Raw genomic sequence first — 21845 nt, 5'->3', positions numbered from 1 at the left:
TGAGTTTGATTAATTTTGAGCCTCTGAAAATACAGGGCTATGGATTAAAATGGCTGTATTTCCTAAACAGTTAATGCAGTACTTTGACTAAACTCCTTGAAATTAAAGCTGAAAGTCTGCACTTCAGTGTGTGATTTAAATTCCACTGTGGTGGCATACAGAGACAAAACTACAACAATTAAGGGCCTAACTGTAGCTCCAGTTCAAGCAGCTGCAGTCCTAAAATGCTACAGAAAGTGTACTTGAATACCTGCACTTTGATATCAGTCTGACTTTTACTGACAGCATCGTTTTGTGTTTGATTCTTACATCTGTCTGAGGTGGGTGTGATGCAATTTCTGCTCCTTTCACAGCTGGTAATTTATTGGTTTCCAGACAATGAATGTATTGGAGATTAGCGTCATGCAGTGGTGGCTGGTAACTCAAAAAATTGAAGAGGACGGAAGGAAAACCAGCCTACAGCGTCATGTTATTTTGCATTACATGTCTTCTTATCTCCACTTTCTGTCAACATACACTTGAGCAGTAAAGCTGGTTTTGTATTACAATAGTAGCAACTTCCTCTGCCTTAATGGACCAGTTTCCACTGGTGTCACACCATTTGTATTATCTTGTTGTGTGTTAATGTGGGCCTAAATACAAATACAAATACATAAATCAGAATTTCATTTTTCCAACATTAACTGGGCAACTCCATGAGCTTTTGCACACACGCTGTGCTGTACAGGTAACTGTGCTTGGGAATCAACAATAATACCAGTTTCACGTCCGATCCCTCCCTCTCGTCTCTCTTCCAGGTGCAGACTGTGACGTGGATTCGGCCGCCCGCTTCATTGCTGCCTCCTTCGTCTCACTCAATACCACACCCAGTAAACTCATCTACCACCACTTCACCACGGCCACTGACACCTCCAACATCCAGGTTGTCTTCCAGGTGGTCATGGAGACAATAATCAAAGAGAACCTGGAGGCTGTGTCGCTCCTGTGAGACCTCGCCGAACTTTGGATGTCTCATTTTAAATGCTGAAATACGACGATCATCTCGTGCAAGCGTGATGTCTGCTTTCTGTAACGTGAGGAGAAGCCTGGGAGCTCTGCTGCTCTTCTTCGTATTTTATCCACTGTTTCATGATCACACGTAGCTTCTAAAAACTGTTTCAAAGCAGATCAAAGTCAAAGACCGCTTGGCTCATCCTTTGCTTCGGGTTGATCCCTGAAATGTTGACTTTTGAAACCTTTAACTGAAAGTAAAGGGCATTACTGTTTTATACTCTATTATGAAGTGAAGCTATGAAAAGTGACGTTGCTTTTTTTGAAGACTGGATATACATACATGTGCCGTTTATTTGTGTCTTCCTCTGTGAATGTGGGGGCAGGACGGAGTGTGGGTGACGATTTACTGTTTGTTCAGTAACTTCCGTGCAGCGGCGTTCACTCATGCATACCATCATGCTTTTTCCGCTCGTCCATCACTTTGCCTCTGTTGTGCAGGTCATCTGCGTCACGCTGTTTTTTTGGAGTTTTTTTTTTTAAATGAGGCGGTGATCACTTTAAAAGCACACCAGTGTGTGCTTACTTGACACCCTGAGCTGAAAACACACACATTTTAATCTGTGCCTTCACTCAGCCCCCTGATATGTGGATACTTATTAGAAATGGAAAAGTTAAAGGTCTGACTTGTTTCATTTCCTTCCCTTCACCTGTTACAGTTATTGTTCCAGTATCACAAACACTGATTTTTGTTTTGTTTGTGTTTGTTTTTAGCTAGGATGGAGCCTCCTAAATGTGATTTGTTTGGCATTAACTCAGCTGGGGTTTGTTTTCAGGGCTCCCCTGAGTGACTGACTGTACTATCACACCAGCTACTGACTCCAGTAATAAACAAGATATGGTAATGACTGATGCAGTGTGATATTGATACTAAAAAAAAAGAAAAAAAACTGTGAGGAAAACACCCCCAAGTGCCTTATGATGAAGTTGTTTTGCAGTGCTGTAATATAAATGCTTCATACATGTGCATAAAATGTTTTTCATTCCTTGTTTCTTCTTCCAGAATAATGTTTTATGTTTCCACTCTTTAAGTCTCGTGTCCTGAGACTTACTTTATGATTTGTACAGTGTTTTGTACTGAATCTGGAGCACAAAACAAATGTAATGCTTGTCAACTCAAAGGCAATCATATAAATGAATGAGTAAAATAATCTTGTGCTGAATCACTTATGGTTCCCCTGCTCAGTTGAAGATTTAAAGGCACATTCAGACCACACAGCAGGTTACCAGTGTTTGTTCATTTTAATAAATAAAATAAATAAAAGTACTTTACAGTAAATCTGCTCCGTGGTCGACTTTTCGTATATTTAATACAGTTTGGCAGTATAGGTACATGTCAGGGTTTAAACACTAAAGATGAGAAATCATTTGGGAAGAAAATGGCTTGAACTAACATCTCTCTCACAGATTGGTATATTTTTCTTGTTTTTTTTTTTTTTCTTTTATACTCCTGTCTACGCAACCAAAGCAAAACTGAACAGTGTTTGTTTTTTTTTAAATAAGAGAACATTCAGAGTCTGCAGCGGTCCGTCATTGACAATATGTGGGTTTTTCCTGCGAGTCGGCATCACCCACCAAACCCTCACACTCAACCATCCTCATTACTTCTTTCCTTTTTTTTTTTTTCTCCGTTTTCCACAGCAGTGCTCCCGGGATTTGGTGGAGGACGAGTCCGACCGGGACTCACGCGGACAGGCAGTCCAGGGAGTCCAGGGTGAGGAAGACGTCCGCCTTGCACTGGAAGGTGCCCGTCCCGTCCCGCATCAGCTCGCAGCTCTTCAGGTTTGGAGAGATGTCCTTCACGCAGATGGCCTGCATAAGGCGAAAATCAGCGATGAGAGAATTCAAACGGGAAAAAAAATGTCATATTTCTGCAGAGTTCCCCCAATCTGTGTTTCTCAAACTGATCCTGAAAGCTTGCATTTCATTGATTTAGTCTGGATTACAACGAACTGTGCCAACTAAAATAGTTTGTCCTTGAGATAGTGATATAACCTTCAGCGCCCGCTCGTTTGCGCGCGTTATACGCGGGAGTTTTCTTTTTTATTTACCTGTTTTTCTCTTTGTCTTTATGATGCAAAAACAAAAGTAAAGGTTTATTTTTATTCAGTGATTTCTTTGCTCTAAATATTTCTGACTTTTAATATGAATTAAGCTGAATGGAAAGCAAACGTTTGGCACGTCCCTTCTTCATTTTATTATGCGAGTTTTTCTTTTTAAAGCTCTCCTTAACAAGAATAACGTCTGTAGTTTATTTTAGGACTTACCATGCTTTTGAGGATAGAGATCTGCCTGGAAGTCTCCGGGATCACGTTGTTACCGACTGTCTCTCCGCTCTCTATCAGCGTCTCTTCGGAGTCGGATCTCCGGACGTACGGTGACCTCCTGATACCGGACAGCAAACCTGAGGCGCGACCAACCGAGTAGTAACTGGGCCCGGTGGACTGCTTGTACCAGGCTTCGACTGAATGGCAGGAGATGAGCAGAGAAACCCCGACGCACACCACAGCAAACCTGACTGACCTCTCCATGTCTGGAACAGTACTGGCACGTTTTACGCAGAACTTTTCTCGTCAGCGGTGCGTTTGTTTTGCTTGGTCTGCAGGAAACTTTGTGCTGCTTTTATAGTCTGACTGGGCGACGTTATCGTGACCCAGGTCGTTCGTCAAATCAGAGCTATGAGGTGGGCGGATGATGATCCATCTTCAAAAGGGGGGAAAAAAAAAAGACACGCGAATTGATCCGTCTTTGATGGTTTGATGGCGCCACTGGAGTGTATTTGTGTATGTATGTGGTAAGTAATGGCTGGAGGGGTATTGGACGTCAACCATTCTCTGACCCCTGAAGAGGTCAAAGCGAAATTGATTAACATCTGTCAACCGTGACAGACACTGACACAACTGGTAAAAATTCAAGACACCGGATACAGACAAATTAAAGGAACATAACTTGTCTTTTTAAAGTGTTTGGTTATCATATGTCAGCAGAGCAGCCTAAATGCACCATGGCACTGATTCATGTCTATAAGAACTCTACTAGAGGGATGGACACCTTGCTTCCAACAGATATTCCCTTATTTGGCATTTTTGATAATGGTGGTAGAGATGCTGTTCAACAAGTTGATCCAAAATTTCCCAAAGGTTCAGTTAAGAGTCAAAAATGATGAGTGTGAAGGCCTCAGCATATGATTCACATAATTTTCATACTTATGAAATCATTAAGTGATTCAGAGCCCCCTGTGGATGGGGAGCTTTGTCATCCTGGAAGAAGCAGTCATCTGAGGGGAAAGTAAACTGAAACCATGCCAGAAAACAGAGAGCACAACAGAACAAAGTCGCTGAATACCCTCACTTAAGGAATCAAGGGTTACAGTTTTTCCTTTAATATGTCATCCATCAGTAGCTTATGAATGTGTGTGTACGAAGGGAGGGGGGCATGCTTTGCTAACTGTACACACCATTTGTTAAATCTTAATGGAAAACAGGCAAACTGGTCAATTTCTTGGTTGAGTTTTTAGACCAGTGAAAAGTCAGAACGAGGACACGGATGCAGTGTCCATATTTACCCGCTTCATTCACAGAAATCTGCTCAACAAAGCAAAATTAGAGCACAAGGCTTCAAAAGGCTTGAATCTGAGTAAAGGCAGACAGATTAGGAGTGAAAAAATGAGCACGTCAATGAGCGAATAAATGAGTTTCAGCAGCTTCCGACACGGATTTAACGAACCAGTCTCACTTCGAAGTGGCACGCCAAGGAAAAACAGACATTTTACAGCAAACCTATTTAAAGATTGATCTGCTGACATTGTCAGTCATGCGTCATGAACTCCACCCCTTCTTCAATTATCAGATCAATCTATATTTACTAAACAATAACAAAACCAGTAAAATGGTGAGTAATTATGTTGCCTTTCTATAACTCGGGGTTATGGTGGGGGTCTGGATAAGGAGAAAATGTATTTTAAATGTATAGAGACAGATTAAAAAGATGAATGATGAAATTATGCAGTACCATGTAGAGTAAGGCACAGATTAAGGCAACTTAAATTGTGTTTATTTTAAGCATTAAAAGCAGCACTAATATACAAAAATTGAAATACAAATAGACATCTTGTATATTACAAGGTAAATGCCCTCATTCATAGAGATATATCAAGAAAGATGAATGAAAGCACCATTAGGGTCCATCAGAGTCCATTGTAAAGTGGTCTGCAGTGTGGTTCCAGTTTGTCCTCCAGGACATAGTCTGGACCACAGACCCAGGGGTCTCCGGTCTCCCACTGCCACTTCTTCAGGTCCTGTCTCAGGCTCTCCAGCACACCGCTGTAGGATGGGTCTGACACCAGGTTCTTCGTTTCCAGTGGGTCTGTCCTGTGTGGTGATGCATTTGTTAATATTTAAACACTGTAAAAACATTTTTAGAAAGGTTGAGCTCATAAGCAGCAATTACTCCAAATGCCCCCACCAAATGTAAAGAGTTTTATCAACTAAGATGACTCTTCAAATATAGTTTCTGTTAGTTTTATTCAAATGAGCCCATTTTTCAGGGAAATATGTTGGAGTTTTAGGCCTGCGATAAACCGCTGAATTTCACCCCATGACAGCTGGGATTAAGCTCCAGCTCTTCGACAACCCTAAACTGGATTGACTGGATGGACTGACTGGGTTAATTATTGTAAGGTCTTTACCTTACAATATAAAGCACCTTGAGGCGACTGTTGTGATTTGGCACTATGTAAATAAAATTGAACTAAATAGACAGATGATAGACTGACTGGATGGATGAAAGGATGGACTGGATTGATAGATGGAGTTTTGCCTCCATTTTCAGCACAAAGAATTAACATTTTATTTGCCAATATGACATCTGACTGGTATTTTTTTCTTTTTTTGGTCTGAACATAGTTGACATAAAATACATTAAGTATAAAAGTACTAAAACTAGCCTAAAAATTAAACCAAACCCAATTTAGTAAATCAATTGGTTCTTAAAAAATGCTTTTCTACTCAGTTGAATGGTTGTTAAAAATATGTTTTAAATAAAAGCAAATATATTTCTGAGAGCCACTCCATGGTGTAAACAATATTTGCCATAATTTTTAATACTTCATATTGATTTTTGTTCATTATAAGAACAGAAAAACAGAAAAAACACAAACTTGATTACATTTGTGCTTGTTCACTCTTCAATTGACAATCATCTTCATCCATTGTATTTTGTTACAACTCTAGTCTATGAAGAGCTTTAAATTGCTAAGCAACTGAGTGTGCAGTTTGTTAACCCTCAGATTTATTTTATCAAGATCTGACCCAAAAATGCAGATGTAGCGGACTTAACTAGTTGACCATCTACAAACACGCTTTGTACTGACAACTAATTAACCTCCATGTAAAAGTCACAGCAAAGACAGTGCTGCTGATTTTTAGTGTGAAAGACGGCATAGCTCGTTATCAACAGCCTCCTCGATTTTTCACTTGTTATTGCTCCAGTGTAAAAAAGATACGATTACAGACACATAAACTGGAAAATAAAATAAGTTTAAATGGAAACAGCCTGACATTTATGACATTTTTACAGCACTTTTCTAATCTTACTGACCACTCAAAGTGCTTCAAAACACAAGCTGCACTTTACCTTATAGTACATTTTTCTACTATACACTTTAAGCACGTTATCTTTCTCACATCCATGGCCAATTTAGAATCTCTAATTACTGGGGATTTGTGCTTGAGCAGGAAATCTACGCTGTAGATACACTGTGACCACAAACCCCTCTGAACCCTACACCATAACTTACACCTTACAGGCACCTCCCTAGAAATGTAACTACATCTTATGTTGACGCAGCCTGCAACTATTGTGATTGGCCTGTTCAGTACAGGCTATTCCTCCTGTGCATTTCTGTCTACTATTTTGCTGATTTTTTTGAATTTATCAGTGAGATTAATGATGGCAAATAAAATTCAATCAACATGAGTTTTTTTCTGTTTTGGACCTTGTTTTTTGAGACAGAGTTGTTTCTATTTTCTTATCTCTAAATTAACTGTTGCAGGTTTATCTCATTTGAATCAGTGGATCCCATTGTCATCCACTAATCAAGGTCAGGTATTGTGATCCACTTTCCCATGAGGATCTTCTAACTCCTGTCCTTTTCACTGATATTTATCAGGAATACGGTCGAGTTTGGGTCTCCCAAGGAGAAAAACTGGATGAACACTGAACAAAGTCAGTGACAGCAGCTGTTACAGACCTGGTGTCGTACAGCTCCCATCGAGCTCTGTAGTAATATTGCTCCAGGCTTTTGAACCAGTGTGTTGGCTGACTTAGCCTGGTGCGATTCAGCAGGTCCTGAAAGGTGGGCGAAACGTACAGATCCTGATCAACTGGGAAGGGCATACGGTAGTGCAGGTTGTGCAGAAGGTGATATGGCCCCTGGTGAACAGAACGAATCGGGTAGTACATGGTGACCTAAAATGAAAACAAAAGTTTACAGTTGAAACCCAGTGTTTTATTCTCTCATTAAAGTGGTGCTATCATGCTTTTCTGTCTTATTTACATTGTCACAATGGTGAATTTAAAACAAAGATGTCAGTGTATGTGCAATTAATCCTTCTGAGCCAAAAGCTCAGGCTTCAGACTGCTCTAAGCACTGTGAGCACAGCAGCCACTGCTATTCAGACCTTTTGTTTGTTAGGGGCAGCCAATCAGAAGAAAGTTAGCTTCAAGTCAGAGGAGTGAAAGCAGCTTGCTTCAGACAGATGATCAACTTAGAAGCTGTACTAAGGCTAAAAATAGGATTATTTTGAAATGTGAATCATGCAACGCTATTACAGTAGCATCCAAGATTAAAATATGGAGCTGGAAATGAGAATAACTGATCCAGTTAAAGTGGCAGTGATGTCCTGACCTCATGCAGAGACTGGCTTGAGTAGACGGTGTACCAGTTGCTGGGCTCAGTGACCAGAGCAGGGAGTAAGGAGCGGCCACTGAGGTGGACCTGGGGGGGAGGGGTTCCAAATAGGCTGTAGGATGGGTAAGGAATAGAGAACCAGTCCAGGATGGTAGGAGTGATGTCTGCAAAAAAAAAAAAAAGAGAGAGAGTGAGAAAGACAACTAACAAGTGCTCATTTTAACTTAGTAATAATGTACTGAATTATTTAACAGTGCACACAGAATATAATATAATTAGTTTCTATTATTGTATTATTATTTGTGTTTCTATTATTTCAAAATAAGGGATATCTTTTTATGTATACACCACAGTGAAATAAATATCTCTATTTTTTATTGTTAGTAAGTGACGCATTTGTTCATAGGCTGAGAAAAATCTCCTGCTTTTTATAGTGTATCAATTAAAATCCAGCTGATTATATATAAATGCATAGTCGCAAAGAACAAAGTCAGGGCTGTATAAATGTATTACAGTCTCTTAAATGTGTTATCCTTCTCTCAATATTTCTTGCACACTTTATTTATGTCCCTCATTTCAAATTTCTGAGGCCTGCTGCTGATGTTTTGTTGTTAAGTCGCCATCTTGTGGCTGCTTCAGATAAACACACTCACTTCCCCGCTCTGACACTCTTTACTTTACCTGCTCCTAATTTTTTTTTTGTGGTGTAAGTATTTAACTGTAACCTGCAGCTGACTTTGTGCTCACAGTGAATAGCTGATTAATATTAAAGTCTATATTACTAAGAAAAGGTCTGTCTCTCCATTTGCATCTTCCCCTGCATCACTCTACCATCTGTTTCTTACCCAGCAGACTGACATAGGCCTGACTGGTGTCTCCCCACCGTTCCCTGTGCTCCGGAGAGGACACCAGCATTGGCTCTGCTGTCCCAGAGTGATACAGGTTGGTTCTACCATTTGGGAAGGGGATGCCGTTGTCTGAGCTGTAGATGATCAGAGTGTCGTTTTCATAACCGGCTTCTCTGAGCTCCTGAAGAACTAAACCGATACCTGCAGAGGAATGTGCAGCATTGTAGTTTAGTGTTTTACAACCTTCTTTTTTGTGTATGTGCAGAAACCTGACACGCACCCTGATCCAGCCTGCTCACTGTGGTGTACTGTGCAGCCAAGTCAGCTCGTGACGCAGGTGTATCCGGCACAAAAGGAGGAACCTAAAATGCACGAGATGAAGATGATGACCTCAACACCGAATTTTAAATACTGTATCTGGTGTTTGGTTCTAACAATATGAAAAGAGTGTTAAAACCATCATTGATAAGTATTCTTTTTAGTATTTATTGTTAGGTAAGTACATCATGAGTAAAAAAAGTTTTCTGTTAGAAGACATTTTTAACCATTAATGTATCCACAACCTAATTCTGATTTAATCCTTAAACCCTCAAAAAGGCCTTTGAAAGGGTGTGAAAAATATGACACTCACTCAATATGACACATTTTATACAATTTAATCACTCAGTTTAATATGTTCTTACAAAGACAGCCAAACATGTTCTTATTTAATTTTATTTACGTACTTGTTGCCTGTAACAAATAAGTTCAATCACTCACTCTCATGTTGTTTGGATGAGTAGTTTTGCAGAAAGCTACATAGCCACATTTTAGCAGGCACAAACACACATACAGCACATACTACATAAAATAGTTTTGTATATATTTATAGCTGTTTTATTTATTAAACAGTAAAATAATGACAAAAAAAAAATCGACAAAAAACACAGAAATTGGGATTTTTCTGACCTTTACTTGTTCTGGAGTGTAATATTGTGGTGTCCAGTCCGGGATTCTACCCATCCCCATTTCACCATTCCCAAACTTCTCACAGAAAGCTCCATATTGGGGCTGCGAGTGTCCACATCGGTGCGTATCATGGAAGGCAACATAAAGGAAAAATGGCCTCTCTTCATCCTTTACAGTCCCCCCGTAACTTTTTTCTGCTTCTTTCTCCTTCCTTTGTTGAAAGGCTTCCTCTTTATGGGTCTGGAAAAACTTGCGGACCAGGAGTTTGATGCGGGTGATGTTCCTCCCCACCTGGAGGACGGAGCTGTTTTCCTCTGTGTAGGCAAAGTCAAAGGGGTAAACAGATCCAGGGCCGACGTGCTTCTTTCCAATTATACCTGTGAGAAAGAGTGAGGCGAGAATGCAAGAGTAAAAGAAGTGAAAAAAAAAAAAGCAAGAATGTGATTGTAGACATGAGACAAACTGGTCATTTTGTGATTTACCTGTGTGCACGTTTGCCTGTCTGAGGAGCAGTGGCAGACTTTGTACTTCATCAAAAGAGTTAAAGTGGTGGACGCCTTGATGAAGTCCATAAATGCCATTCTGATGCTGGAAAACACAAAAGAAACACACCTCAATAATTCACCTTCAAATGACTAGCATCTACAGGTGTATGTGTCTCACCTGTGGCAGGCCAGTGAGGATGGTGGAGCGGCTGGGTGAGCAGCTGCTGACAGATGTGAAGGCGTTCTTGAAGACCACGCTGCGCTGAGCCAGAGAGCAGAGGTGGGGTGTGTGTACCACAGAGTTGTTATAAACCTCTGTCTCAAAACCTGCATCATCAGCTGTAAGACAGAAACTCATGTGGACACTCAAACAAAACGTCCATAACTGATTTTTAAACATCTCACTAGGGTGATGAGACCTGGCTTTGTGTGAGCATTCCAGCTGTCCTCAGAGATGATCTGAGACACTTACACGTTTCAATCATCAAACAAATTTTAATATTAGACAAAGATAACCTGAGTAAATACAAAATGAGCTTCATAGTCAACATTTAGTATGACCACTTTTTTGCTTCATCACAGCCTGAACTGTCTTAGGCAAGCTCTCTCCTGATTTTTTTTATTTTTATAAAAGTAGTCCTCAGGAATAGTTCAGGAATAATGTTGGCTGCTAACATCAATTTTGACAAGATCTCCAACACCACTGGGTGAAATGCAGCTCCAAACCATGAAAGAGCCTCCACTGTGTTTTACAGATGGCTGTAGATGCTCACTGTTGTACCTCTCACCTGACATACTGATGATGATTTGAACCAAAGATTTCAAATTTGGATTCATCACTCCATAAGAGCCTTTTTCTCCTGGTTTTCCTTGCTTAAGAATGGCTTCTTGACAGCCACCTTTCCACTGAGACCATTTCGGCAAACAGCAGTTGAAGGGTCAGATCCATCTTTCAGGTCCTGTGTCAGGTCTTTTTTCTTATTTCTTATGGACATGACTTTCAGATACTGTTCATCTACTGTAGACAGTTAATTTAGCCTGACACTTGTCCACTTTCCTCAGAAGTTTTTACGGACAAACTGCACACTACGCCTAGATATAAGTTCTTGGTTAATACATATTTGGGAATCACCTTGTTGGAGCACAAATACTGTTTTATGCCTGTCAAACTGTTACCTGTGGCTTTTTTTTTTTTTTTTTTTTACAGATTCAACTAAAGAAATGGGAACAAATTATGAACTCACCAATTATTAGAAGTACATTTCTTGTTTCGGACTCAACGATGCAACATGATGCTAAAAAAATAACAAAAACACACTCAGAGAGCATGCTGAGCACTTTCTCTGTTTCCCCCCCGAAAAAAAAGCTTAAAATAAAACCAAAATAAAACAAATTCACTCACTAAAGTTAGCGTGTTTTACGGTTTTAACAGCGTGATATGTTTCCTCAAACAACGCAAACCCCGCCTACTCCTGGTCACATGACAGAGGTCACGTGAGGAGAGGAAATGAGGATACCGGCATATCTCGCGCTTTGTCAGTGAGGTGTGATTTTTGGGAAGTGGTTTCAGCAAAAGGAACAAGAGAAAAAGGACATGAAAAATCACAGCTCAGCCAAGAGAAAAACATCACACTGTGTAAGGATTTCTATTTTATTTATTCTCTTCTAGTTTATTTGGTCTTTTATAGTTTATTCCAGTCTATTGTAGTCTATTTTTCTATCTTGGTTCTGTTTTGGTAAACACTGGTGTTATTTGATATCATACTGCCACCTTTCTATTGTATTCTTTTCTGTTTCCATTCTGCACTCTGCTAATTTAGTCTCTTCTGAGCGTTCACCTCTCTTTCTAACATGTCATTGTTACTATTATTATTGTTATAGGTAAACTGTAATTACAAGATTATTATAGTCTGCATAACACAGACACATAATCAGGCACAGTGGGAGATAAAGACTGAGGTCAAGTTCACGTGAGACTGTGGTAAAGTCTCCTCAGGAGGAACTTTTATAGGTCGAAGGTGACTTCAGAAAAAAGTCCTGACTGTTCAGATATAGGTATGCAAAGCATCCAACTGTCAAATGATCATCATATGATTATAAAGAAGACAAAGCTCAGTTCACAGACCTGAGAATATTGAAGTGACCTTGGGAACAGGTCCTGCAGGTATTTAATTTTTGCTGTTTTTTTTTTTTTTTTCGTGACATGCAGATCACAACAGGCGCCTGAAGAAATGCAAGCAGACAGACTGACACATGCTTGCACGAGGAGCATCTTTGTTGTGTTTTCCTGAATGCCGGACATCTCAGGAGGAGGCAGGAAAAAAAGCCAGGAAGCCTAGCAGCACCACGCAAAACTGATGACATTTAAAGCTGAGAAGAAAACTTAATCGCTTAATGTGAGTGGCTCTTATTCTGTCCTTTTTCATATTTGTGATGGTGCAGATGTCTCTTTATAACCTGTGCTGAATTCTTCCTCTCCATCTGCCCTTTACCTCTAAGTGCAATGGAGCAGCCTCTTTTGAGAAGAGAGTCAGCCCGGTGCTGCTGTTCCTACAGCACCCTGAAGGTGTGGCTGCCTATCCTGTCATGGCTGCCAAAGTACAACCTGAAATGGCTGCAGATGGACATCCTCGCAGGTCTCACCGTTGGGCTGACAACTGTCCCACAGGCTCTGGCTTATGCTGAAGTGGCCGGCCTTCCTGTGCAGGTGAGTCTAAGGTTCAGCTCCTTCTGGATATGTTATTTGGGTTTCCTCTTTTTCCCTAAATGAGGATATAAAATGGGAGAAAGGATTGAATTAATAAAAAAGTGAGAGTTAAAAATCATAGTTATGAGTCCTTCTTTCAAATATTCCTCATGCACCTGCTGCTTCAAATTCAAATAAAATTATTAGTTGAAATGATTAAACTGTGAATACTTACTGTTTTTCATCTTAACACTATTTTGTAAATCATTGCTAATTTCTTTGCTTTGGGGTTTTGAACTTTTCACCAACATTTTAAATTTTTATCTTGAGTTTGGGGAAATTTTGAGGAGCATTTTTACATCACTTTCTGGTTTTGTGTAGATTGAAAATTGAGAGAATGCGCAAGATATAAGGGCCACATGCAGGCAGAAGCTTTAGATATTAATGAAAATAATCATTATTTGCATAATCAGTTTTGACTTTAACGGCATGTCTGTCCACAGTTCGGACTCTACTCTGCTTTCATGGGGGGCTTCATCTACACCTTTCTGGGGACTTCTAAGGACGTGACCCTGGGACCCACAGCCATCATGTCCCTCTTGTGTTTCTCGGTGGTGGGAGGGCAGCCTCACCGAGCTGTACTGCTCAGCCTCCTCTGTGGAGTCATCCAGGCTGTGATGGCGTTACTGAGATTAGGTGAGGGGAGGGCTCCCAAGATCATGTGGAAAGCTTGTGATTTCAGTTTTGGGCTTTGCCTGAATTTAGTCATAACTCGTGAAACAATGAAAGCAAAATAAAAATTTTGTTCACAATAACACACATTGTGTGGACCCAAGAACACTGTTAGTTTATCACATTCTTCAGTCTGTAAAATTTAAGGTGAACGCCAAAACCCAACATCACAAATTTTAGTTGTTAAGACAGAGAAATGTCATGTGTGTAGGAACTTTAGTGGCAGAGTTGCAGAGACAATTTTCTGTAAAATCTGTGGATCATATCCATCCATTCATTTTCTTAGCTACATAATCGATTCAGGGTTGTGGGGAGCTGGAGTGTATCCCAGCTTTAATATGGTGACAGGGCTGACACAGAGAGACAGAAAACCATTCATGCTCACCTTCACACCTATGTTAGAATTACCATTATCCAAACAAGCATATCTTTGGACTGTGGGAGGAAGCTGGAGTACCCAGAGAGAACCTCTACAGGCACAGGGAGAACATGAAAACTAAACTCAGAAAGACTCCAGCCAGGACCCAGGTCCCTCTTGCTGTGAGGCGGCAGTACTAACCACTGCAACACTGTTCTGATCCTTAAATATGTTGAGTTTTATGTACTTTTATGGTAAAACTGCACGGAATGAGCAGCCTAAGAACATGCAAACAACCTCCTTATCTAATGAGGATTTATATTTTCCTCCTGAAGAGATACTTATATTGATATTATATCTGGAAGGTTTAAATATGTCATGGTTTTGTAAATCATTCACTGCTTTGCTTCTCTTCTGCAGGTTTCCTTCTGGACTTTATCTCCTTTCCTGTAATTAAAGGGTTCACGTGTGCTGCTGCAGTAACCATTGGATTTGGCCAAGTCAAAGTAAGAGTCAAAATATGCACATGCACACAGCAACAAAAAGCACACTCATACAAAGATATATGCAGTGTTATTGCAGGAAACTTTATGCTTCAGCAGTAAAAAGTGGCTAAAAGAATGAAAAAAATACACTAGGAAGCACACACAATTAAAACAACAAAATCTAATAATCTCTGGCATGATCCTAACCAGCTTATTGGCATCTAGGTAAAAAAAGGAAATAGTTGTCAGAAACCCCCCAAATAATGATTTGAGCACTGGGTGACACAGTGGTGCAGTGGTTAGTACTGTTGCCTCACAGCAAGAGGGTCCTGGGTATGAATCCACCAGCTAGGGCCTTTCTGCGTGGACATTGCATGCTCTCCCTGTGCCTGCAAAAGTCCTTGTTGCTTTTGCAGCTTTACTAGCAAAGGTTTAGATGTCAGTTCCCGGTCGGTATCAGGCAAGTTCTTGTATTTTTCTGCGTATTTAGTCTCATAATAACAATTCAAACTGTAATCCTTAAACACAGCTATCTGCTCGCCACAAACTTTACCTCTGACTTCAGTAAATAAATAAATAGAAATCCACGCCTTTTTAAAAAAAAAAAAGCAGTCGCCTTCAAAATAAAAACAACAATATTGTATTGTGATTTTCCACAAAATCGGAAAAAACTGTAAGCCATTCTCTGATGAGACGTTTATCAAGGAGCGTTTGGTTGTTGAAGTAATGCAAACTGCATGATGCATACTGTTTTACCTTTGAATCCAAATGTCCCATTGATCTCAAGCGGGCGGGTCAGGAACAAACAATGGGGCTGGATGTGGCCCTGGTCTGGTCTTGAGCTTCGAGCTAATTTACTGGTGGATTTGAATCATTCACTTCTTGTTTGTGAACTGATTAACATTCAGTAAAAATAAATAAACAGTTGCTGATTTACCTGTGTTTAGGTTTCGCTGCCGCAGTCTTATGGTGCCAAACGCAGTACCTGTAACTCCTCTTGTTCTCCCATTTGTGTTGTTAATGTCAGTGGTTTTATCTGCTCTTCCTTTTTTCAAGAATATTCTGGGAATCCAGGGTGTTTCTCAAGAGTTCTTCCTGGAGGTTTACTATACGTTCCATAAGATCCCTGAGGCCAGGATTGGTGATGTGGTCCTTGGTCTGCTTTGTCTCACTCTGTTGGTCATGTTGATGTTCATGAAGTCGAGTCTAACCTCTGATGATGACTCCACCTGCACCACGATTGCCAGGAAACTAGTGTGGGCTATAGCTACCAGTCAGTACCTTTGTGCTCCTTTATATAAGTCTGTTTTACAAAAATAACATAACTCTATTCATTCCGTTTTATGTTATTTCTTTATTTCTTCTTCATCAGTGCGTAACGCCCTGGCAGTCATTGCTGCATCCCTCATAGCATTTTCCTGGGACATAAATGGTAATCATGTGTTCACAATCACTGGAAAAACTACCCAGGGACTCCCACCATTCAGGCCTCCACCCACCTCGGACACCACAGCCAACGGCACCTTCGTCTCCTTTGGAGAGATTGTGAAGGTAAGGAGCAGAGGAAACAGACAATAACCCGATGAAGGCACTGGATCTTTAAAATAGATGATTGAGTTGCAACTTTCACTTCCAGTAGTCAGCTGCTCTTCCTGAGAGCTGCTGACTAATCCCATCTTCCTCTCTGTGTTTTTTTTTAAAGAGCTTTGGAGGAGGGCTAGCAGTGATCCCCTTCATGGGCCTGTTGGAGAGCATTGCTATTGCGAAAGCATTTGGTAAGTTGCTTTAGTCATGTGAATGACAGTGTGTTGCCATTTCCATGCTTTAATCCAGACTGAAATCACTCCACAACTGTCTGAAGGATTACTCTGAGATCTGGTAAAACTAATAATGGTTTCAGTGGAGAAATCATAATAATGTTGGTAATTCCTTGAATCTTCCAATTTTTCAGTGAGATGTCTTCATTAAAACCCGATAGTCATAAAATATAGTACAGATATTCACATTTCTTACCATATTAATAAAAATATGTTCTGATGCTTTTTTAACCTAGAACCTGCAAAAGTAATGGCTGACAGTCCCATCATTTAACAAATGTCAAACTAACACTGTAAATATGTAAAGGTCTCTAACAGCATAATGGCAATGATAATCTTAGTATGCATATGTTAGTATTTAGCTTGTAAGTGAAACATCGCTGTCAACTTCAGGCTTTGTTATGAAGACAAAATTAATGGAGTTCAATACATTTTATAAAACATAACATGTTGCAAAAGCATTTTTCTACTCAATAAACAGTTATTAGATAGTCAAGGCATCTAAAGAATGTTTCTTTCATCAGGCTGGTGGTTGATTTTAACTTAATGTTTCTCTTCAGCCAGTCAGAATGACTACAGGATCGATGCCAACCAAGAGCTGCTGGCAATTGGTGTGACCAACATCATGGGTTCCTTTGTGTCAGCCTACCCTGTCACAGGAAGCTTTGGGAGGTGTGTGTGTGTGTGTGTGTTTGTGTGTGAGTGAGTGTTATTATTAGTATAATTATTTATACTCATCTTTTCCTTCACATTCAGGACAGCAGTGAACTCCCAGACTGGCGTTTGCACTCCAGCTGGAGGGATTGTCTCCAGTAAGTTGTGACGTTTAGCTTTAATTTATTCCTCTTCTGCCCTCTTGTGGTCATTTTTGTTATCATACAGTGAATTATCCTCACCTCATTTTCTTTGGTTCAGTCCGTCTCTGTCCTTCTAATTAAACAATAAAAAGAAAGAAAGAAAGAAATGAAACAATAAAAGTACACCTTTAGTTCTAAACCAAATAATAATCTTTATCACATAGAAAATAAGCTTTTTCTAGGTTTTGTGACTAAAACATCACCAATGTAATTTATTTTAATTAATCTTCTGCCTGCCATATATTGTTTGCTTTAAAATGTTTCAGTTTTTTTTTTTCACCTCTGTGTATTTTTGCAGGTGTGATAGTGTTGCTTTCATTGGCGTTCCTCATGCCGGCCTTCTACTACATCCCCAAAGCTTCTCTAGCTGCTGTCATCATCTGTGCAGTAGCTCCAATGGTGGATTACCGTGTGGTGGTTAAGATGTGGAAGATACATAGTGGGTGTCAGCTTACTATTTTATTTAGTCAAGTCACTTTTACTTATATAGGATATTTAAATAGAAAGGGAGTTTGCCCAGAGTCAGCTAGTTGAGACAAATGGATTTACAAAATATATAGAAAAGATAGTAAAAATGTGTAAATAGGTCTTTGGAACTGATTTAAATCTGTCAGCTGTTGTAAATAACTGATGATTCAGGGGTCCGGGGCCAACATCAGCGAAAGCCCAATTACTTTTTTTTAGACTGAGAGGAGTTCTTGGGAGGACAAGCTAAGAGGACCAAAATGATTTAGGTCATTATTGTAAGACGGTGATGAAATGCTATTTAAATGTTGATGATGATGCTGATTTATCCCCCACAGAGCTGGACCTGCTGCCTTTTGTCGTGACGTTCCTGATGAGTCTCTGGCAGGTGCAGTACGGCATCATAGGAGGCATAGCTGTGTCTGGAGTCCTGCTGCTCTACACCATGGCCAGACCCAAGATAAAGGTACATTATCTTTAGAGGTCTGTGTGCAAGGAGTGTATGAAGTCATGTGAAGTCAATTTATTTTTTTAGCTCAATATCAAATGTAAAGTTTTAAAGGGTTTCACAGGCATAAAAACATTAAAAACAGCAGAAAACAATCAAGTAACTAATAAATTAAAACAGACAAATAAACAAACTCATAAAATACTGAACAAAAATGAAAAGAAAAAAGGGGAAGGAGCGATGAAGAGAGCAAACTTAGAAATAAAAGGAGAAGAAAGGTGATATATTGATTGAGAATGATTTGACTGTGAAAAATGCATTTTAAAGGCAGCACATAAATTCTGGTTTGCTTGTTGTTTTCTGTTAGAATTTGTTTGTGATAGAGATTTTCTTTCTGTAGGCACGTAAATCACAGCTGGATTCGTCATAGAGTTTAAACGGTGATGCTGTTCTGCTTCTTCCTGTTACACCGCACAGTGTGATGATTGGTCCAGCTTCCAGGAGCTTAAACTTTCTCAGATTGTATCTTATGTCAGGACCAAACTAGAATCCAGATGCAGGACGCAAGAATCCAGGTTTATTTACAAAATGAGTGGAATAAAAATGACTAAAGGGGGTGAAGCTGAATGAGAAGAAAAGAGTTTAGTACTGATCTGGAGTTGAGATTATCAGGACTGAGCTGAGGAGGGAGTCTGGGGGACAGCTGTGTTGAGTTGGAATAATGAGCTCAGCTGATCTAAAGCTTAATTTTAGGGTGTGGGAGCTTCCAGGAAGGGCTGTGATAGTTGGATAAAAAGTGGTTTGAAGGTAGGAGTCATGAGGGCAGGAAAACCAAACCATGAACACTAAAGCAGTTCAATCTGATTAACAACCCGCTCTGCTGACCAAACAGATAAATATCCCAGAAGTTTAAATAACTTGATGCTACACTCTGATTTAAAAAGTGTTCCTTTAATTTTTTGAGCAGTGTAGTTTGAGTAGCTGGTACTAGGTGAACTGTTACTGAGCCTATTATGGTGGTGGAATAAATATATAGGTAGATGTTGCGGCATTTTCTGGGTAACTGGATGACTGTGGGACCAAAACCCCAGTACACCTTAAATCACTCCTTTAATCAAACATACAGAAAAGAGACGGGGCACAGACAGGAAGAGAAAACCCTTCTGACTAAGAGGAGGAGCCTGAGCCTGCAGGCCTGACAAAACCTGAATTTATTTAAGTTTATTCTTGTTAGAGTTTAAATGATGGTGGACAAAGGAGAAAATGCACACATTGTATTGACAAAAGGTTGGGCAACGTTTATCCCAAAGATATTTAGCAGTGGATTTTTATTTTTTATATGTTTTTGAGGTCTGTATGACTTTGGTTTCTCTTAGAGTGAGTTCTGTGTCAAATAAATACATTTGAATGTGAACTGTGATTTACAGAGCAATGTTTATCTTTCAGTGATATAAGTGTGTATATATAAGGATTATCTGAAAACAGTTAAAAACATTTTTACAATTTGTTTTCCATTATATTGATTGATGTTTAGATAACTACATATACTATGATGTGATATTTGATATTTACCCTCCACCTTTTGGTTTAAGCTTACTTGGAGATATTTCCAGTGCACCACAGTCATGTTGAGAGAAAGATCATTTTATATTTTTGTAAATGAGAGATTTTTATACATCTGACATTTGAAATAAAGTTTACAGAAGTGGCACACTTACTGTCTCCAACTTTGTCTGATCACACCCTGTCAATACCTGACATAAGAATGAATAAACTAAAACTAAAAGTGAAACTAATTAAAAAAAAAATAAACATTTTTAAACAAAACTTGCAATGAAAAAAAAAAAAAAAAGTAAATCTGGTGAGGACACACTTTGAATCCATGGAATCAAACATAAGTGAAGTTGTTTTTGTGGTAATGATGTGTTCCTGTGTGCGCAGGTGTCTGATCATGGCGTGCTGGTGATGGAGTTGAGCAGTGGCCTCACATTTCCTGCAACAGAGTATCTCAGCCACATCATGCACACTCGGGCTCTGCAGGGTAACAATTTGTTCGATAGTCTGTGTGGTCACCTTTTAGTTGTTCCTGTCGTTTACCTGCTCGTCTTTCCTCAGTGTCTCCTCCGCGGTCTGTGGTGCTGGACTGCTGTCATGTCAGCATCATTGACTACACAGTGATCAGCCAGCTGAGGGACCTGCTGAGGCAGTTCAAACTACGAGAAGTGCATCTGATCTTTGCCGGATTGCAGGTACACCCTCCAGTCCTTGAAAACTTTAATTTAATTCTGTACTGATGTCTCCTTCCTCTCACCCCCAACTGGTCACGGCAGATGGCTGCCCCTCCCTGGTTCTGCCGGGGTTTCTAACTGTTAAAAGGGAGTTTTTCCCTTCCCGCTGTCGCAAAGTGCTTGATCATAGGGGGTTGTTTTGATTGTTGAGGTTTCTCTGTCTTATTGTAGGGTCTTTACCGTAGAATATAAAGCGCCTTGAGGCAACTGTTTTGATTTGGCTGTATGTAAATAAAATTGAATTGAATTGATGGAGTTTGTAGTCATTGTCTTTTGTTTTCCTCTACCTGTGTCTTCTACCCTCCTTCAGCCCTCTGTTCTGAAGGTTCTGCTAGCAGCTGATCTGAAGGGCCTCAGGTACACTGACAGTGTGGACGCAGCACTGCAGATGGAGTCGAGGAACCTCCTCGATGACTGACGCCAAAACAGTCTACTCACAGTCTGGAGAGAAGATGCTTGATGCTCGACAGAAGCAATGTAGCAACAACACTGATCATTGATGCCTCCTATCTGGGATTACAAGGCTGTTAAGACCTTAAAAAGTCATCAACTACCTCCAAGGAGTGATTTATTTGCTGCAACAGCCACTGACCAAGTGAAGTCAACCTGGAATCTCCTCAACTTGATTTTGGAAATGGGCAATCTGTTAAGTTTGCAAACACTACATTATCCACTGCACAACAAGTTTGGAGCAAAAGTCTAATACAATGTGGGAGAGAAAAAATATATATATAAATGCATTCATATATGCTTTGTAAAAGTAATAGTGGATGTATACAGTATAATTTTGCTAGGCTGAAATGTGCTGAGAGAGACCAAATATGTTTTATAAGATTAAGAAGTTACTGATTAATGAACTGAACAAAGTAAGACTAACACAGGAGTAATTTTATTTATATGTGTAAAATGTAGTGTAAAACAATACAGTCTCTTATGTTGGAATAGAAATGCTTCTAAGAAGAAGAGGGAAATTCATGTCTGACATAGCTCATCTGCTATTTGTATGAGAACTGAAAAGCCTGATGGCTGTGGGTACAAATGATTTTCTGTATCTCTCTGGTTAGAGAGGAGTCTTCCAGTACTTATGTTTTTAGTTCCATAAAGATTTTGTAAAGTGGGTGATCAGAGTTGTTCAGGATGTCGTCTAATGTCTTTAGTGTGCATTTTTGTAAACCTAGATATTTATATTTTGTTACCACCTCTATGTCTACCCCACAAACCTTCACTGGCTGGAGAGGGGGCCAAGGTGGAGAAAAAGGCAAAACTTTTAAAACTTTGCTCATTATAAATAAATGGATCCAGTCTTGAGGCAGACATGGTGTACACAGCCTCCAGGCCCATGACAGCTGGGACAGGATCTCTAGTTGATGAGTGGTTAAAAACACTGACACATTGATGAGTGAGTTATATTTTTAACTCAAATCACCACATTTATACAGAGATTTCTACTAAATAAAACATTACATGA

At 39.8% G+C, this 21845-nt stretch overlaps 4 protein-coding genes across 5 annotated transcripts in view; 2 read left to right on the top strand and 2 right to left on the bottom strand.

Moving 5' to 3' along the window:
- gnav1 (guanine nucleotide binding protein (G protein) alpha v1) overlaps window positions 1-2299 on the top strand; it is a 41359-nt gene extending 39060 nt beyond the window's left edge. Inside the window, exon 9 of the mRNA XM_030732577.1 lies at window positions 798-2299. Within this exon, the coding sequence (XP_030588437.1) occupies window positions 798-988 (191 nt within the window). The 3' untranslated portion in view covers window positions 989-2299. The remainder of the gene's footprint in view (window positions 1-797) is intronic.
- Window positions 2274-3636, bottom strand: npb (neuropeptide B). The gene is made up of 2 exons (XM_030732578.1): window positions 3318-3636; window positions 2274-2862 (listed from the first exon to the last, which is right to left on the bottom strand). The coding sequence occupies exons 1-2, from the start codon at window positions 3579-3581 to the stop codon at window positions 2734-2736; spliced, it is 393 nt and encodes a 130-aa protein (XP_030588438.1). The 5' UTR covers window positions 3582-3636; the 3' UTR covers window positions 2274-2733.
- Window positions 3637-5145: 1509 nt separating this feature from the next.
- sgsh (N-sulfoglucosamine sulfohydrolase (sulfamidase)) lies at window positions 5146-11697 on the bottom strand. Its single transcript, XM_030736108.1, has 9 exons — window positions 11486-11697; window positions 10420-10580; window positions 10239-10344; window positions 9757-10133; window positions 9089-9170; window positions 8806-9009; window positions 7958-8124; window positions 7301-7518; window positions 5146-5420 (listed from the first exon to the last, which is right to left on the bottom strand). Exons 1-9 carry the CDS (start codon window positions 11568-11570, stop codon window positions 5237-5239), a joined length of 1584 nt encoding a protein of 527 aa, XP_030591968.1. The 5' UTR covers window positions 11571-11697; the 3' UTR covers window positions 5146-5236.
- A 40-nt stretch (window positions 11698-11737) lies between these two features.
- On the top strand, window positions 11738-21845 carry slc26a11 (solute carrier family 26 member 11). Of its 2 annotated transcripts, XM_030736254.1 has the most exons (15): window positions 11738-11877; window positions 12451-12637; window positions 12741-12948; window positions 13431-13623; window positions 14438-14523; window positions 15559-15775; window positions 15875-16053; window positions 16205-16277; window positions 16880-16991; window positions 17076-17131; window positions 17475-17615; window positions 17980-18107; window positions 20031-20130; window positions 20205-20338; window positions 20688-21845. In XM_030736254.1, exons 3-15 carry the CDS (start codon window positions 12745-12747, stop codon window positions 20793-20795), a joined length of 1731 nt encoding a protein of 576 aa, XP_030592114.1. In that variant the 5' UTR covers window positions 11738-11877; window positions 12451-12637; window positions 12741-12744; the 3' UTR covers window positions 20796-21845. The 2 variants fall into 2 exon arrangements, with proteins under 2 accessions (XP_030592114.1, XP_030592122.1); XM_030736262.1 differs by lacking the exons at window positions 20031-20130; window positions 20205-20338; window positions 20688-21845 and adding an exon at window positions 18490-18631.

This window comes from Archocentrus centrarchus, chromosome 1 (assembly GCF_007364275.1).
Source record: "Archocentrus centrarchus isolate MPI-CPG fArcCen1 chromosome 1, fArcCen1, whole genome shotgun sequence".
In the NCBI taxonomy this organism is placed as follows: Eukaryota; Metazoa; Chordata; class Actinopteri; order Cichliformes; family Cichlidae; genus Archocentrus; species Archocentrus centrarchus.
Note: the sequence above shows the minus strand (reverse complement) of the source record. Positions and strands in the feature narration are given on the sequence as shown.

What these genes read in the sequence shown, in the direction of transcription:
- sgsh (XM_030736108.1), bottom strand. Translation starts at nt 11,570, where the DNA reads ATGCTCTCTGAGTGTGTTTTTGTTATTTTTTTAGCATCATGTTGCATC. An exon ending in AAATGTACTTCTAATAATTG is followed by an intron (nt 10,581 to 11,485) that starts GTGAGTTCATAA and finishes TCTGTCTTACAG; the next exon opens with CTGATGATGCAGGTTTTGAG. An exon ending in TCCTCACTGGCCTGCCACAG is followed by an intron (nt 10,345 to 10,419) that starts GTGAGACACATA and finishes TGTGTTTTCCAG; the next exon opens with CATCAGAATGGCATTTATGG.
- slc26a11 (XM_030736254.1), top strand. Translation starts at nt 12,745, where the DNA reads ATGGAGCAGCCTCTTTTGAGAAGAGAGTCAGCCCGGTGCTGCTGTTCC. An exon ending in TGGCCGGCCTTCCTGTGCAG is followed by an intron (nt 12,949 to 13,430) that starts GTGAGTCTAAGG and finishes GTCTGTCCACAG; the next exon opens with TTCGGACTCTACTCTGCTTT. An exon ending in TTGGATTTGGCCAAGTCAAA is followed by an intron (nt 14,524 to 15,558) that starts GTAAGAGTCAAA and finishes CCTTTTTTCAAG; the next exon opens with AATATTCTGGGAATCCAGGG.
- npb (XM_030732578.1), bottom strand. Translation starts at nt 3,581, where the DNA reads ATGGAGAGGTCAGTCAGGTTTGCTGTGGTGTGCGTCGGGGTTTCTCTG. An exon ending in TCTCTATCCTCAAAAGCATG is followed by an intron (nt 2,863 to 3,317) that starts GTAAGTCCTAAA and finishes CGCCTTATGCAG; the next exon opens with GCCATCTGCGTGAAGGACAT.